Genomic DNA, 17,966 nt, shown 5'->3' on the forward strand with positions numbered 1-17,966 from the left:
ATGGCATCAAAACTAATGAACACAAAACAATTAACTATGCAAGAAGTTCACACACAACTCAATCTTAATTGAAGACCCATGGAACATCAGAAAACAGCTTAAATAAACCCATCATTTAATATTTCTGAATATCATTTTGTTTCATAAATGAAATAGAGGATTATTCATCTCTGAATAATCAATGCTGCTCTTGCCTCCATTACAAAATGTGCACAGTTTTATTATAATAGTACTCCTTCTCTCGGGGCAGTAAATATGAATTTACATAGTCTGTGATTTGATTTATACTAGCAGCTGACAACTGCATGTGAAATTCACTCTTATTTTACATTGCAAATGAGGAACACAATAAGTACTGTCACATCCACTGACCTGTATTGATTTTGTACGAAACCTAAGTGAATTTTCCTCCTGCATTCTTACAAAGTTTCTCATACACTATTTCCATACAAGTAAATTTACCGAGTACCAGAAGGAAAAGCACTTAAGAGGCAAATACGTAGGGCAGTCTAGAAGTTCACGGAATTGTGGTATAGCACTGTAATGGTAGGACATATGGCAACGCTTACCTAATCACCTTCAAAGTAGGACCCTTGCGCACACACACACTTGCTCCATCGATCCTGCCATTGTTGGAAGCGCCGGCGGAAGGCTTCGTTTGGAATCTTCCGGAGTTCGGCCGTCGCATTTGACACATCGCTGGTGGTTGTGCAGCAATTCCTTGCCGAGAAAAGCATTCCCGTCATCACCCAACCACCATACCCTCCAGATCTCGCTCCGAGTGACTTCTGGCTGTTCCCTACTCTGAAAATGGGTCTCAAGGGGACGCGTTTCGCAACCATGGAGGACATCAAATCGAATGCGACGGCCGAACTCCGGAAGATTCCAAACGAAGCCTTCCGCTGGTGCTTCCAATAATGGCAGGATCGATGGAGCAAGTGTGTGTGCGCAAGAGTACAACTTTGAAGGTGATTAGGTAAGCATTGCCATATGCCCTACCTACAGTGCTATACCACAATTCCAGGAACTTTTTAACTGCCCCTCGTATATGCATTTGCTTCTTTCCTCATTATTCTGGTAGAAAAGTAAAGCCTACAAAATGTGCATGTCTGTCAAGTATTCCCTACTAAATACCAAGTATTCATATTTGATACCAAGGACATCCAGCCTATCAATCTCTACTTTCAACCACATGAACATGGTGGCCATACTAACTCATGAGGCTGTAGAGCTTTCAACATTTTTAAGGATATTTTTGTCCAGAACAGGACATAACAAGACTGTAACTACTCAAAATATAATTTCTTCTGTCTACTTCTTAATAATTAATGACAGGTTATCAACATGTCCACAGAACCTGTGTTCTTACAAATACCAACACGGAGACTTACAAAACTACATCCAGTTTTATGACACAAGTAGGCAGCACTAGTATGCTACAGGAATCATTAATAAGTTATGATGTTTTCTATGCAGGAAACATCAACAAGTGACAAAATATAAATTATGTTTTTAAAAATAGGTATTAGGTACAAATCTCTTTCACTTGGGCCTTGGAGTTGTTGCAAAATAGTCAGATATTTTTCTTTTAGGTGTGGGACTGGCGGTAGAAAATGAGCTTCTGCTGTCACAGTGTTCCAGGTACTGCAACAGTGACCCCCTTCGCTTGTCACTGCCTCTTATATTCTCCTGTTGCTTCTCTACTGAGTCCTGGTTCATACATGGGCCTCCACATACTTCTTTACTACTGAAATTGGACAGCGACTCATTTTCACTTTTCCTTGCACCACGACTGCCTGCATCAATGGGAATTTCTGCTAAAGCATCCTGCAGCTCCTTGTGGTTCAGTCCCCCTCTGTTCTTACTAAGCCACTCACTTTCACCCTGCCCCTCTCGTCTGGGTCTTGATGACAATTCAAATGATGAAGGAACTGGAAACACAAGGTTCAATAATTCAGTGAGTTCACTACAACTCTCTATAGTCCTGCAAGTCTTCTAACAGTGTTAATTGTTATTACACCACTTACAGCCCTACAACAAAATAATAAAAGTATATTTTTAATTCTACCAGGAGTTAAAATTTATCTTGCACACCTTCTGATTACATACAAACTGCAAGGGGTTAAGCAGCTTGCACCCTGTACTAAACTAAAATTTCATGAATAAATTATCAAACAGAGAAGTTTTATCCCCTAGGATGTTGTCAGTTTTTTGCTCTGGACATCTATATTACTAAGACTATTGGGTACTGGGGGTTATTTCCCAGTAGAAAATTGTGGCCGAGGTATGAAACTGATTATTTATTACAGTTCTCTATGTGACAATGAAGGAAAACTCCCACCAACCCTGTCGCATGCTAAAAGCTAGCTGTCAGACCTGAAGATGATGCACAGAGAAGTGCCTTGACCCTAGCAATAATATGACCCAGTGCTGTAATATGAAACTGAAAAGCAGTGAGATTACCAAACTGATCAAGGATTTGTCATTTACTGTATGATTATGTAATTCTTATTCTGTAAACAGCTGTCCTTCAACGAATCTGTGCAAACATTAAAATTCGACTCTTAGAAACATTTTTAAAAATTAACTGGATTTATTGTAGAGGTTCACAAATAAACCACGCTAATGGCATAATTGCTGGCCTCTTCATCACCAGATCTTTCAATCCTAAGATAACCTTAACACAAAAAACACTTTTTTCCATGTTATCCAAGGAATTTCATGGTGTATACCTCAAACCTCTGTGCTAAATACAGTACTGCATAAAACATTACCTTACTGTGGCCACATTATCATACACTTCAACCCTGAAAATGAAGGAGATACATTCCTCTGAAATGTTGGTAACCACCTACAAGACTACAAGGTGTAAAAAATCAGAAGACAACCGACGTCATACTGGTATATGACTGGTATGCACATGAAGTTAATATCAACGTGTCACGACGAGAAAACCAAAATGGAAGCATTCTAGCAATTTATTTGATGAAACAATCATACTTCTAACCTTCATTATGAACACGTACGGCTGTAACTTTTGTTTCAGTATGTATGTAGTTTTGAAATAGTAAACAAATTTGCTCACCAAACCATAAATTCATTCATGTTTTAAGGCAGAATTTTATCCAGTTTAACCAACCTTACTTATTTCTTCTTCTTCCTAAGATGGTTCCACTTTATATGGGTCATCAGATAGATTCTATAATTAAAAACCTACTATGGAGCAATGATACACTTTAGGTGTTTTCATTTCTGATGAAAAATAACTTACTAAAATGAGAATCACACATCTATGCACTTCTTACTTTTATAATTTGTTTCATTTAGTATTTTATTATAGTAGTAGACCACCTTAACAACTTTGGCACCCAAACAAAAGACTATCTGAATGTACCAAGATAACTTGGTGTAAAAGTATGCCTCATAACATTAAGAAAACATATGTAACATTAAATACTTGTATCATTCAATGTGGTGTTGGAGAAGAATAGAGAAGATCAGGTGGACGGATCGAGTGACCAACGAAGCAGTATTGAGGAGAGTCAACGAGCAAAGAAGCATTCTGCAGGCGATTACACGAAGGAAAGCTAACTGGCTGGGACATATTATGAGAAGGAATGGATTAATGAGTGATATCACCGAAGGCCAGGTTGAAGGAAAGAGAGGACTAGGAAGAAGATTGATACAGCTAACCGACGACCTTAAACAAGGAAAGAAGATGACGTTCCAGGAATTAAAGCGAGAAGCTGAGAATAGGGACAACTGGAGAGCTCTTTTTGGGCAGAGCAATGGACCTGTCATAAGACAGAACACTTAATAATAATAATCATTCAAAATTATCTTTAACTTTGACATTTAAAATGAAAAAAAAAACCATTATGCGTTCTTCACATGATGTGCACGAAATCACATGTCTGCATGATTCAACTTAACTGCTGGAAGGATTTGGATAAAATTTGGTTGACTTTGAGCCTTCGGTGGCTAACCTAAACTTGTTCTTTATATGTATGATTTGAGGTTTTCACAGCAGTGAGTATGAAGATTTCTGTCTTCTGGGTCGTTACACTGTGTAGTATGGTAGATGTTCAGAATGCTCGCCACTGGACCCAAGGTTCACAGGTTTAAACCCGGGCAAGGTCGATGGATTTTTAAGGGTGATAAAAATCCGTATCACAACTCCCTTCAGGGGGAAAGTAAAGTTGGCAGTCCTATGTCATAGATTTACGGCAGTTAAAAGAACCTTACAAGCATGAATGAGATGTTTTGTAAGCAAAATTCAGTGGCCATTTCTCACCCAAGTCTCTCCCGGATTCACTACTAAATGGCTCTAACAGACAAATCAAAATTGAGTAGAAATTGTGCAGAGGCAGCGGGCTTGTCACTCACTACTCATAAATGCACACGTCAAAAGACAAAGAAACCTCCCACATGGGAGGAGGCCAAGACTCAGATCAGGCTGTTGCGCCATAAACAGAAGTAATGTAACCGACATTATCTTTTGTGAATACATTTTCTTTAAAATTAGTAAATTAAGAAATATGTCAACAGGTATATCATAGGCTATACTAAATACAAAGACAAGGTTCTCAAAATCTACATTGTTCTCTAAACCAGTGGTATTCAACCTTTTTTGTTCGCGTACCCCCAGATATAATTTCTCTTCAACTTTGTACCCCCAAAGTTGTTGGTGAATAATTCAAGTTATACATAGTATATAATCTACATCTAAAATAAATTAAGTAAATTATATTACTGATTATTCAGTGTTTATTATAAAACAATATATATATATATATTTTAAATTTCACGTACCCCCTAAGATGTCTTCGCATATCCCAAGCTGAATACGACTGCTCTAAACAATCAGTTTCTAACAAACACTTAAATCAGAATATGGCATATAGTGGGACAGCGTTTAATATATATAACATGCTTCAAAGCTGCTGGATCTACAGAAACATGCATCATACATTTATTGATGGCAGATATCCAAATGTATATCAGCAGACTGATGGGTAATGACACCTATAAAACACAAACACCCTTTGCACATTCCATGAAAATGGTTTGGTTAGTCCTACAGAATACGATACCAAACTACATCTTAAAAGCCCAGGGTAATTAGAGAATAAAAAGTCTTGTTGACTTCACATTAAATTATAAGAAATTGAAGGATATAACAAAGGATAACTGGTGATATTCATTATTTATTTTGCACAATCCACAGTTCTGTTGGATCACAGCCCACATAAAGGCTGTATAACATCACATTTATCTCAAATATGTTTCTGTAAAAACCCTTCAAATATTTTTTAACAGTAATTATTAATGTACAGGGAGGTTCCTAGAAACTACCTGGTTTTATAATATTCTTAATTGATAGTTTCAATATTGCTGTTTAATGATTTTCACGTACTGATCTCATTCCCAACTGACGAGTCAGTCAAGTAAATGCAGAAAATGCACCTCTTCAAAATTCAACCCTTATTTTCCTCAACTGGGGGTGGGGTGGGGGAGACAGGCAGCCAACAGGGCTGTGGTCCACAGAAGTCAAGGTGTCATGTCAATGCCATCCACCTGTATAGGGCTGTGTGGATGGTGACATTTGTTCGCCAGCTCTCGAGGGACGCTGAGAAGACAACTGTTCCATCAGCAGACCTTATCTGGCAAGTGCCAGAAAGAGGCTTAAAACTCAGAACTGAAGTAGTAGTTTCTGCAAAACACTGGCAATCACCTACAAGACTACAGGGCGTCACAAACCAGAAAACTATAATAAGAACTGTCACCACCACAAACACTTTAAAGGCTGTTCACCATGCAGGAGACAGGACATATCAGCCATTCCACCAAATGCTGTCCTACAACATACAACCTAGAGAAAACCAGAATTAGTTATCAAAACAAAAATAAGAGGGCAGTATTAATCCCCACCTACACAGACAAATAAAAGAACTACAACCACAAAGACATTTATGGATTCATTTACATAATTTTGGAATTTAGGAAATTCGTGAGTATAAAGTCCAATTTGAAAGCTCCTGAAACAGATTTCTGGATGTGTCGATAGGATGGAAAAGGGGGCGGGGGAGAATAAGAAAACAGAACTTAAAATAAACACAACAGAGAACAGAGGAACAGTATGGAATGGGAATGTTTGAAAAGTTCGTTAAATACGTAGACAGTGGAATGTTGAGAACAAGGAAATTGAAGGGATAATGCGGAACACAAACAAGTGTAGAAAATGGGAACCGTCAACACAGGGCAGGAGTAGTGAAAACCTAAATAACAATCTGGTGATAATCTCTGCACAGAATCTACATCTGCAATAAGCAAACTGCACTTTCAAACTATTGGACGAATGTTGTCACGTGTGACACTGTTCAAAACTACTCCATACATGACACACATTCAGGTCACATTTTAATAAGTTTTAATAAGTTTTAAATAAAATGTATCAATCTGCATTTGAATGTTATTTAAGCTCACTAACCACACAATTCACAACAACCCTCTTTTATCTACCAAAGATGAATGTCATCATGCACTTACATGTGGCGGAGGGTGACTTTGTCTTCTTTGAGAGAGCTTGGTACAAAAATGGATACAGATCGGTGATGAGTCTACCTCCTCGGAAACTGTGTTCATAATACTGACACAAGAGACGCCACAGTTGACCTGAAATACACACCAATTCAACCTCATAAATCAAACTTTTCTTATGAATTATAAATAAGAAATGTAGAAGAACAAACATTTAAAGATGTGTTAGATGGAACACCAAGATCTAAAAACACGTAATTATTTATCTCTAACAGGTTACGTGCCAACATCTGTCAAATCAGCAAAAAATATAAACTTACCAACTGTCACTTGCTGGTCATTGAGAAATGTGTACATGTGGTACACCTGATCTCGTAGCTTGGTGTCTCCGAACGTGAAATAAGCAAGGTGACGCCCAGCCTCAGAAGCAGCCATTAACTGCAACAGTGTCTTGAGTTTAGCATCACCTCTAAAAGCACCACAACCCCAATTACCTGATGCCACTCCTGCTAACCTATCACCGGGTTGAAACTCTGGGCAATGGAAACCGGCGTATGCCTGCAAGACCAATTAAAATAAATTAAAATGACTCTTGAAATTTAAAAAAAATCACATATACAGGAAGAAATTCAATTACTTTTATCATCCTATATCGAAGCAAGTTTCAAAAAGCACACATATAATAAATCGAGAAAAATAAGATTTTATAAATCACACTGAAAGAGGAGGAATGATGAAACATCACAAATTTTCTAGTAAAATTAAAAAAGAGTAAGCAAAATAAATATACAGATATAATATAAAGGATATAATGCTACTAAGAAAAGAAACATGTTCATGACTTCCTCCAATTTTAGAGCGAGATCACCCTCGTATTTACGCACCAATTCAACAGAGCTTCATATTTCTATGTCTGGTGCTAATATTACAACGGTGACCTCCTATGTAGAGATTTTAAAAGGTCATATCACTTCAAAACAGAGACAAGTTATCTGATGCATTAAGGAGAAGTCACTTTACTTGCCAAAAAGAAAATGGGTTGATAAAAGGGTCCTAAGCATGGAAGAGGGACCAACCTGTAAAGCTCAAAAAAATTTAAGAAAACAATAAAAAGACATGACATTTGAAAATAATGAAAAGAACGACCTTCCCCTCACGCATACCTTGTTCAGTTCTCGAAGCAAGTTACTTGGAGTGTATTGCACATTGCAGTTGCCAAGTTTCAGAGCATCGATTGCAACAACAGAGCACATTCGCCTACCACTACTGTCACGAGGAGTCATATCTTGATAATTTCCCATCCATTCAAATGTATTACTGTAACCTCTGTAGGTGCTGAACCGTTCACAACCTGTCAAGAAACATAATCACTCCACTAATACAATAACAAAGAACACTCCATAAAAGTCTTCAGTGTGTATAAAATTACAAATACGTTTTCATAATGCTAAGTAATTTGACTCTGTTAAAGTTACCACTAGTGAAGATTTTTGATTCCTCAAAACTGTCAGGAAGAAACTCAAATGTCTAGTACAGTCCATAACTGATTCACCAACTGAAGAATTCAATGAAGGTTTCGCCCTGATGACGGAGGCAGTATGACCTCTGAAACGTTGGTTAACATCGACCAGACTACACAGCGCAACAACCCAGAAGACAGAAATCTTCATACTCATCGCTGTGAAAACCTCCAATCTTACATAAAGAATTCAATATTTTTAATAAACTTTAACCATATTACTGATTTTAACATGAAATTAACTTTCAGCACATCCAAAGCACAGTTTTATAAAACTCGGCTGTACCCACACTACATGGATCAGAATTTTACATTCTAAGTAACAAAAACATACTGACACAGAAGCAAAGCACTGCCCTGCATAATACTAATTTATATGTTGAGCTGGTCTGTCTACATAGATAAAATATTTAACGGCATGGCAAGGCTTCACAGAACTCTATGCAGTTACTCAAACAATTGTTTATGATCAATAAATTTTACTTTACTCCTCACCAACAATCAATAGGGCTTCAGTGGCATCAAGAGCTTCTGTAAAAAGTCGAGCAACAATCAATTCTGGGCAGATTACAAAACGGATTTCTTCTTGCACACAGCCTCTTCCAAGCACTCCTCCACCCACCAGCCTGATGAAGGGATAACAAAACCATGGAAGCAAATATAATATGTTAATAGAGTCGACTTAGAATAAACAACATACTGCACGACACATACTTGTTCGCAAAGTCAACTTGAAGCAAACCTTCCCCATCATTTTCTATGGTGCCATGGCTGGTGATATGGAGCTTTGTGAGAAGCTTCTGAGACCTGTCCCACTGAGGCATATTACTGCGACTCACATATTGACGAGCGTATGTCACCACACCATCAGGGGCTGCACTGACAACAGGAAAGATTATCATGAATCATTGAACATGGGGCAACTTGCATGAGGCAAACAATTTGCTAGCTACCTAAGTAACCACCAATGACCAATCCAGTTCACATCTGGCACAAAAATAGAATGCATCAACTTTCTGGCCGCTTCACTGTGAAAATAGCCGATATTTAAGATGCTTCTTTGTGTAAAACAAAACAAGTGAAAATTGCACAAGAAGAATTTCTGGATCCTGTAACCTTTCAAAGCAACCTAGAAGCTTATGTAATGAAAATGGCCTGCCATGAAAATCACAGGTCTCAGTGTACAAGCAAATTACAGATTAAATTTATGCTAGCAATTCTTCAATGCAGGAAAGTAAACACATTCCACATTTAGAAAATCTTAACTGTAATAACAGTTAACACATTAATGCAGAGAACCATAATGCTAAAGCGGCCCAACCACATACGAGTCTGGCTTGCGAGTCCGGCTCGGGTTCCATTGAGCCAAACTCGTTTGTGGGTGTGGTGTCACGAGCCAAGTCTGCTATGCATGTGTGGTGAAATATATCCGAGCCCGGCTCACGAGCCAAGCTCGCCGAGCCAGACTCGCAAGTCAGACTCGTACGTGGACGGGCCGCTTAAGATACACTTATGTACGTTCCACAGTCCAGAACTGTAAAATTATGTTCTGATGCAATATGATTTTTGATATAAATATGTCTATATTTTAGGGTCAGTGTCATTCGGCAAAAAGTGGAACGAAAAGTGTAACAATGGTTTATCAACAAATAAACAACAATGGTTACCTGGGAAACTTCATCTGTTTATCAACAAATCGACAATAATGGTTACCTAAGGAACATCTATTTACACGGCATTTTTGTTACCTAGGAAATGTCATCTGTTTACTCGGCATTGTAGTTACCTATAAAACATTTCATTACATTACCTTACCTTATCTTACATTACATTACTTTACATTACATTCAGCTACCACAGACCTAATTTAAGCGTAACTAATTGAAGTTGAATAATCAATGTCTTAATCAAACTTATCACAATTGTAAAGCATGTATAAAGGAAATATTTAGAATAAAGCCAATATATAAACTTCCTTTCTGTATAGACGTATTTACGTCAAATTCTCCGGAACCGTGGTTCCACTGACAACTTTTTTCATTTATACTAATAAATACTACCAACAGTGTAACCATTATCTCTCTGAGTTCTAGATAATACTGGGATGCTTCTGTTTCTTGTTTCTACCAACAGAGGGTGTCAAAATGCTATAAATTTAATTTGGAAGTTGCACTACTAAGAAACTGTTGTAGTCTTTGCAAAATGGCTGTGTCACATTCCATTCCACAAAAAGCACTGCTTCTAATTGCATCCTTACAAAAAGTAGTATTAGTTGGTACCTTAGATGCTGCTGAACAACTTGGTGTTTCATATTTGTTATGTACGTAATTTAGTTTCAAATTTTTAAAGTACTTCATTCTGTGAGAAATTATTGGACAACGGGGATTATGTACACTTCATAAGTCTGTGTCTCTATAATAAAACCATAACATTCCAAGCTGAAAATAAGGGCAAATGCTTTAAAGAGTACTTGCCTTTGGTGCAGACCCTTCGAAAGTAATGCAGTAGGCACTTAAGTTTCTCAGGCTTTGGTACAATTCCACCATGCATCTGAAATAACCTGATTAAACATTTAACATACATTAAAATAAGATAAGTATCCTGCTTTCACATACTTTTGCATGGTCTCTAAGACCAGAGATGAAAATAAATTCTAGAATTTCTGATAAAACTTTACTTCAATTTTTTTAATCTTTTAAAGCCAAAGCTCATATCTAAATAATGTTTAAGAATTTGGTCTGTACTGTAAAGAGAACATTACTCTTCACAATTATAAACATGAAATGGTAAATGATGTTTACGGAAATAATCCCTGCTTAAATTAAGAATCATAGAAAACAAATGAATAAAAAATTCAGAGTTACTTATTTTTGAAGCAGGTGGGACAGAGTTCCCACTGGGCTTTAAAGATCCATATGGTGCAGTCAGAAAACATAAAAATTAATAACTATCTGTGCATATGACAACACACTCAATTGACAAAAAGTTGCACATTTGAAATCAATGTTAAGAAAAAAGCTGTCCCACTATACACCATGTAGGCACTTGGGGTGAGTGGAGGTATAGCTCCTACTCATTCTTGACCTCGGCACTAGATGGGGGTGAGTGGTCAGCATCATGCCCCAGCCGCGCTTTACCCCCGGTAGCCATTGGATAGGAGGCTGGGTGGGCCCCAGAGCCGGTCTGGACGCAGAGGCTAGAGGAAATATCCTCAGCCCCCGTTGGGGATCAAACCCCGGTCGCCCAGTCTGTAGCCAGTTACTATACCAACTGAGGTACGCTGGCTCACGAAATCAATGTTAGATTTAGAAAAAAAGAGGAGAAATATCTAAAGACCAATTAAGAGAAGCCATAAATGCTAACAAAAATCAAGAAAAGCAAAATTGTTATTTCAGCAAAGCATGGCCAAGACCTCTGCAAAGACCTTTATGAGCTCCTTGAAATGGTGACTCACACATCAAGTTGTTTGACCATATTGATACTCCTTATATGGTAATTAAAATGCATTTGTAAAATGTTTATAATATTTCAAAAAGTGCTCACCTGTTGAAATTGATATCAGGATAGTGTGCATATTCAGACTGCCGCTTGGCAGTATTACGTCGGGGGAAGGTACACAAGAAGGCATTTGCTAGAAGACACGCAATCTGCAGCTGACTGAAGCTCAGCGCATGGCTACAATGCTGAACAAGCAATGGCACTGGCGCAGTCAGCAATACAGGCAACTGCAGAGCAAGCTGGATAATTTTTGGGAGCAGTGTTGCAAAAAAGCTGTTTGTTTCATCTTCAGAGAACACCTCCTTAAATAGTAAGTGGAGCACTGAGAAATCCCAGCGTTCAATGTACTTGGAGTTGTACGACAATATCACAGTCTCTAGCTGCTGGCTTGACACTATCGTCTTCAGCAGAGCTTCCTGCACGAGCTCCCAGCGTTGCCGCAATTGACTCTTCTCATCACCCTAAATCATTGAACAAATCAAAGTTACGTACCATCCCTGCCACTTAACCAATTTTATAGAAGTAAAGTAAAGCTGTCCCACCATACACCATGTAGGTGCTTGGGGGAGAGAATGTATAGCTCCTACTCATTCTTAATCTCAGCACTAGATATAACATCTATATTTATTTACTTTCTAATTCAATTCTTATTTTATATTCTAACCTCCTTTAAAAAATTGAGAACTGTTTCTAAAGACACGCACAAAGAATCCAACACCAGATTTTTTATTATAAAAACACCAAAGCTCACACACCTCCTGGACCGGATACAAGTTGTGTTCTGAAAAAGGCATGCGAACGTGATCACTGTCCCAGCGATCTGTCAAATGCTGTGGATGTGGCTTAGGAGGCTGTCCACAAGGAACAACAGGCAACTAAAAAATACAATTAACACTTAAGTCTCAATATTACAATATTTTGTAAGACTTGAGGTTCTCACAGCGGTGAGTATGAAGATTTCCGTCTTCTGGGTTGTTGCGCTGTGTAGTCTAACATCTACCAGACCACACAGCGCAACAACCCAGAAGACGGCAATCTTACAATATTTTATTTGTGCACTGAAGAGTTTTCTCCACTACAGGCAAACACAAACAAATAAATAAAGTATTTTCAGATTATATAAGACTTGAGCTGCATCAAAATGGAATCGTACTCCAACATTTCCGATGATGGAGACAGAGAGCGTCTCTGAAACATTAAGCTACAGTTCCATTTTGATGCAGCTTGTCGCCTGAGATTTTATTGTATTCTCAGATTATTCAGGACTAGCCCTGAGGATGATGACAGAGATGTTCCTTGAAACGCTGGCAAGTTCCAACCATCTGACATGGCTGATAGCACAAGATGATTCTATTAATGAGAACTGCCATAAAAGCTTCATATTATAAAAAACAAAAGTCGGTTCTGAATAGTTAAGTAGTTGGTGTACTGCAATCTAGATTACAACGTTTTTGGACGTTCTCCATAGTCTGGTATTCTAAAACCAGACAACGTTTCAAAATCAGATGTCTACATCTTCAGGTATAGGGAAGGAGGCACCTTCTCTATTGGATCTGCTACAAAGAGCTAACCTTGATCAGTGTACAATCAAAGTCACAACAACTACACAAAACTGAATGCACATGTAATTCTTCTGACTTGTCCAGCGTAATGGACCCAATTGAGTATAAGCCACCTTTTCCTAGACTTGAGGATGATGACAAATCCAGTCTTTGAAATATGTGTTTATTAGAATACTAGCTGGACAAAGTCCAAGAACTCACTAATCCAGATTACAAAAAAGTTTGATTGCCCAAGTTACAGTTTGTATCTCTCATTTAATACATCTAAACTACCATGTGCAATAAGGGGTCCACAGTGGCTGTGCGGTCTGAGGCGTGGACCTTGTGCCGCTTGGTCGCTGGGACCGTGGGTTCGAATCCCACTCAAGCCATGGATGTTTGTCCGCGTTTTTCTGTGTTGTGCTGTCCTGTGTACAGGTAGAGGCCTCGCGACGGGCCGATCCCTCGTCCAAGGAGTTCTACCGAATGTCTATAGATCAAGCCAATGAAAAGTTGGGAACCGCAGTGCTCAGGCACTTGAAGAACGGGTCATTCCCAGTATGTGCAATAAATCTTAACTACATAAGAATAGGACAGTCCAGCAAATGAAATTCACATAAAAGTAATTTTCTCTCCCTGTCAATGAATTTCTCTTGAATGTCTGTTTTCAGATACTGTAAATTTATATTCTCCTCTCAAAATAGAATATCAAGCATCACAAATGTACAGAACAAAGATACGCACACACACACAAAATTAAATGGACCAGTGTTTGATTCCTGACACAGGCTCACATTGGCGGCACTGGCACAGATGGTGATGATACACAATCATTATTATTTTGTGCAGCATATAGTATCCTAACAATTTCTGAAGTAAATAACAAATTTGTAGACCTTATTCTTCTCAGAATTTCACAATGAATCAATGATTCACAGTTACTGTCACTATTATACAAAATGCAAAACAAAAATCACCTGAAAGAAGACAGAGTGGCAACGGGATGGGATAATTGGTGGCAAGTTTGGTGCAGAACCGTTCCTGATTTCATCCAGAGTCACTCCACACCACACTCTTTCACTCTCACCTTCTGACATGTTATCACCTGAAACAAAATACCACCAATGCACAGGAAACCTTCTATTGAATTTATGGAACGACTATATTTAAACATATGAAATTTAGCATGGATAAGTATTGATGCTTCTCATTATACTGAAATAAAAATGTAAATATGCAAAAAGGTAGCAAAATTACATACAAGGAGTCACCTGTATTGAAAATTGATACCACTAGACTGTTTACTAACATCTGAGACATTACTCTGCATATGCAGAGCAGTAGGATTATAATTATGATACATCTTTGGTCTCAAAGGCTGACATTGTGTCCAAATGTTACTATTATTTTACATGAAATTCAAACTGAAAGTAACTTCTCTCAAATACAGTCCATGGTACAACAAAGTGGAACATAACATAAATATAGAGATTTCATTAGCACTTCTAACTTTCATTTAAAACATCTGTTCATATGGTAAATAACATAAAGTAAAATAATTTAAGACTACTGACACCAGACATGATACAAAAGATGTGTATCTGCAGTACCTAAAGTGTAAGAAACACATTTACAAAATTCATGTATCACAAACTGGTGTACACCACTCTAATCCAGAGAGAAAGAATTATAGATAAAATATTCTTCCTAGAACTTCCTATTACAAGGAAATATACAAATGAGAATAAAGAATGATCAAAAACTGTGCTTACTCTAGAAGTGTACAATGCTCCGAGCAGTGTAATATAAGAGATTCTATATTTTTCTTTACATCTTATTTAATGAGGCTGTAAGCAGCACAGACTATACAGTATAAAACTGATAGGATGATTAATAAATTGAAGAGGATATAGAAGGAAGAGGTCATGCCTAATTCATGACACTATCCCAGCATGTGATTAGAGGGACTGAGAAAAACCACAAGAAACATAAATCAGTGGTTCAAGATTTGAATCTGGTAACTTCTGACCATCAAGTAGGCGTGTTAACCACTTGGTTGTGACATTAAGTATGTAAATGGTTGTTAAAAGAAATGTAAAAAATTATGGTAAAATGCTGAAGAAATTAATATGACGAGCAATACATGCTGCAGAAATTGAGTTAAATACTAACCTTCAATCTGTATTTTCACATCTGAAGATAACTCTTCTTCTAGTGGTGAACAATCGACAAATATGTCAGGCGAATCATCACTACACACTGCCGTTTCAACATGGCCTAAAGAATTAGATAACATATCTGAAAGTAAGCAATGACAACAATTCCTTTCTTTGCTTCAACTTTCCAATTTTGTTATTTTACCTTATACAGTCACAAGGATTAAGAGCACTAGATGCAGGTCAAGCTTTTGTGACAAATCTTCATTCTGCTCATATACAGAGTGGCGCACGAAATGATACCCAACTGAAAGTTTAAATAAAGGCTTTAATATTCATATAATTGTACATATAAATCTATGAACACAAAGAACAATTCATGGAGATTTATCCTTTATGGATTACATGCTCAATATGACCACCGTTCTGTCGTGTAACTTCCTAAACACGAAAGGCTACGTTCATGATTACTCAACGGCACATATCCTCCGTAATTTCACCACACATTTGAACAATCAAAGCCGAGTTGCATGACTGAGGCTGGTTTTTTTGGAAACGGTTTTTCCTTAAGGTAACCACAAAGGAAATAATCGCAGGGGTTTATGTCCGGACTATTGGGTGGCCACTTCTGTCCGCATCCGTGGTGAGCAGGATATCGGTGGGAAATCACACGTGGACCGAAAGTGTCGTGCAGGGAGTCCAAGAAAACGTTTGCTGTGTGTGGTGTAGCCTTCCGGGTTGATTTTCCCGGGCTTCTTTGCATGGCTACTCACACTTGCGGCACGTCCACATTTCTTTTCCAACACTGTGCCATCCTGTTGAAACTGCTGATGAAGTCTGTGAATAGTTTTTGGAGCAGGGGCCCACCGCGTACCAAAATGGGCATGAAACCATTTCTGAGTTTCCACAACATTTTTTGTTCCCGCAAAAACAAAACTGTTTGCGTTCTCTGCTGAACCGTAAATCTTCCCTTGTCTGTTATCTTCTGCATACTGGTGGGAAACCGCGACATAATCACCTCGCGTTAGCTAGGTGATGCATATACCACCTAATGGTATCTCCATCATCCGTAACGTGGTTGCTGATTTATCGTTAAAACAAACAGGGCATCATTTCGTGCGCCAACCTGTACAATAACTTACCTTTTTAACTTAAAGTACTAGCTTACATGTTGAAAACAACAATTTTAATGTTATAAACTCACAATGAAGGTGTCCAAACAACAAAATGTTTTCCTACAGCAGTGTCTCCATAAAATGAACATCCCATCCGGTGCAGAACAAATCTGTTCCCAGGCAAATCCAAAGTTCAATAAGTCATAGAAGAATCATCATGTCCTTGTTAGAACTCTACCAAATCTAAAGTGTCAGTCTGTTTATTCATCCTTTAATCATTTCCCTCATCCTGAGGTTAATAATTATGTTGATAATTATGAAGAAAAAAATTCAGGTTTATTCAGGACAGTATGTTTTCTTCCATCACATTATTCCCAAACTGAGTCAATTCAAGCCATGAAGAAAATAAGCACAAATCCCTGTTGAAGAAAATCCTAGGCTGTAGTCCCTCCGGAGCAGCAGAAACCCTTGGACTGCAATTCCCATGGTTTTACTTTACCCCTTGTAGAAGCCCTAAAGTTTGTCTAGTTCCTATGCTGAAAAATGTGACCCCCCCCCCCCCCCCCCGCACACACACACACACACAAAGACATGGATGGGTTCATAAGGTTTTATTAGCTATGCTAGCATGTAATTAAGAGCTAAAACTAAGTGACAGAAGAATAAAATACTGCAAAAGTTGTCAGCACCAACTATGGTTGAATACAGGCCAAAATCTGTGCATTACTGTTATCATTTTACATAACTCATAAATAACCTATAATTTATGGGAGTAGTACTCTCAAATCTATATGAATACCTTCAACTAACAAACAGGATAACGGGAAAAAGAAAAGTGTTACCAAATGTAAGATCGACTCTGCCAGAACCTGTGAATGCTTAATTTTCCTACATCCTATACTATTCTAAGCAAAGAAGCCTGCTGCTCATTGCGTCCTAATTGATTATGAATGACTGAAGGTACTAGGCACAAAATTCTACTGATTAGTCAACGCAATATGATATCAAAATGGTTACTACATAATGATGTATGTTGATACACATGCCTCACGATAAATCAAACACCCCTTTCCACGCATTGTACTCAATATGTCCTTTACATATCTTTTAATTAAAAATATCACTTACTTTGAAAGTGTTGATATTGTAACAGAATCCAAATTTTTTGACTTGCTTGGCGAAACAAAAATCTTTGTTGAGGTTAAGTAAGACACCGTAACTTAGCCTGGTTACCTATAAGTGTACTTTTAAACGTTGTAATTACATGTGACACTTAACGAAACTAATGCCAAACAGACATTACATACCACTATTTTCCATTATAACCGCAATCCTCTTCTTGCTTTGAGGCGCTACCGCATTTCCTACTACTTACACCACATCATTTAACAAGGTATGGATGGATCCATATCTCCAAAGTTACGCAAAATTGTGAAACACTAATGTAAAACTGTTGATTAAGTTAAGAGCCCCACTTTATCAAGATACACTCCTCGGAACTTTGTATTTTATTTAAAACTGTTACATATTTCAAATTTAATACACTGTAAGAATTATATATACATTCCAAAGTTTCAACGTGTTTACAATGAGTACT

General features: G+C 37.8%; 1 protein-coding gene across 5 annotated transcripts; it reads right to left on the reverse strand.

Annotated features, from left to right (window-relative positions):
* Window positions 1-98: 98 nt before the first annotated feature.
* On the reverse strand, window positions 99-17,966 carry LOC110831465 (Poly(ADP-ribose) glycohydrolase). 5 transcript variants are annotated; one of them, XM_087343668.1, is made up of 13 exons: window positions 15,660-16,439; window positions 15,460-15,561; window positions 15,271-15,375; window positions 14,076-14,203; window positions 12,313-12,432; window positions 11,603-12,018; window positions 10,534-10,619; window positions 8,774-8,933; window positions 8,555-8,685; window positions 7,704-7,891; window positions 6,861-7,098; window positions 6,550-6,675; window positions 99-1,931 (listed from the first exon to the last, which is right to left on the reverse strand). In XM_087343668.1, the coding sequence occupies exons 4-13, from the start codon at window positions 14,193-14,195 to the stop codon at window positions 1,543-1,545; spliced, it is 1,974 nt and encodes a 657-aa protein (XP_087199794.1). In that variant the 5' UTR covers window positions 14,196-14,203; window positions 15,271-15,375; window positions 15,460-15,561; window positions 15,660-16,439; the 3' UTR covers window positions 99-1,542. The 5 variants fall into 5 exon arrangements, with proteins under 5 accessions (XP_087199794.1, XP_087199795.1, XP_087199793.1 ...); XM_087343669.1 differs by having other exon boundaries at window positions 15,460-15,580; XM_087343667.1 differs by lacking the exons at window positions 15,460-15,561; window positions 15,660-16,439 and adding an exon at window positions 17,677-17,964.

The sequence above is a fragment of the Zootermopsis nevadensis genome, unplaced genomic scaffold (genome assembly GCF_977971745.1).
Source record: "Zootermopsis nevadensis isolate Lab colony 2312 unplaced genomic scaffold, Znev_1.0 Znev_ptg000006l, whole genome shotgun sequence".
In the NCBI taxonomy this organism is placed as follows: domain Eukaryota; kingdom Metazoa; phylum Arthropoda; class Insecta; order Blattodea; family Termopsidae; genus Zootermopsis; species Zootermopsis nevadensis.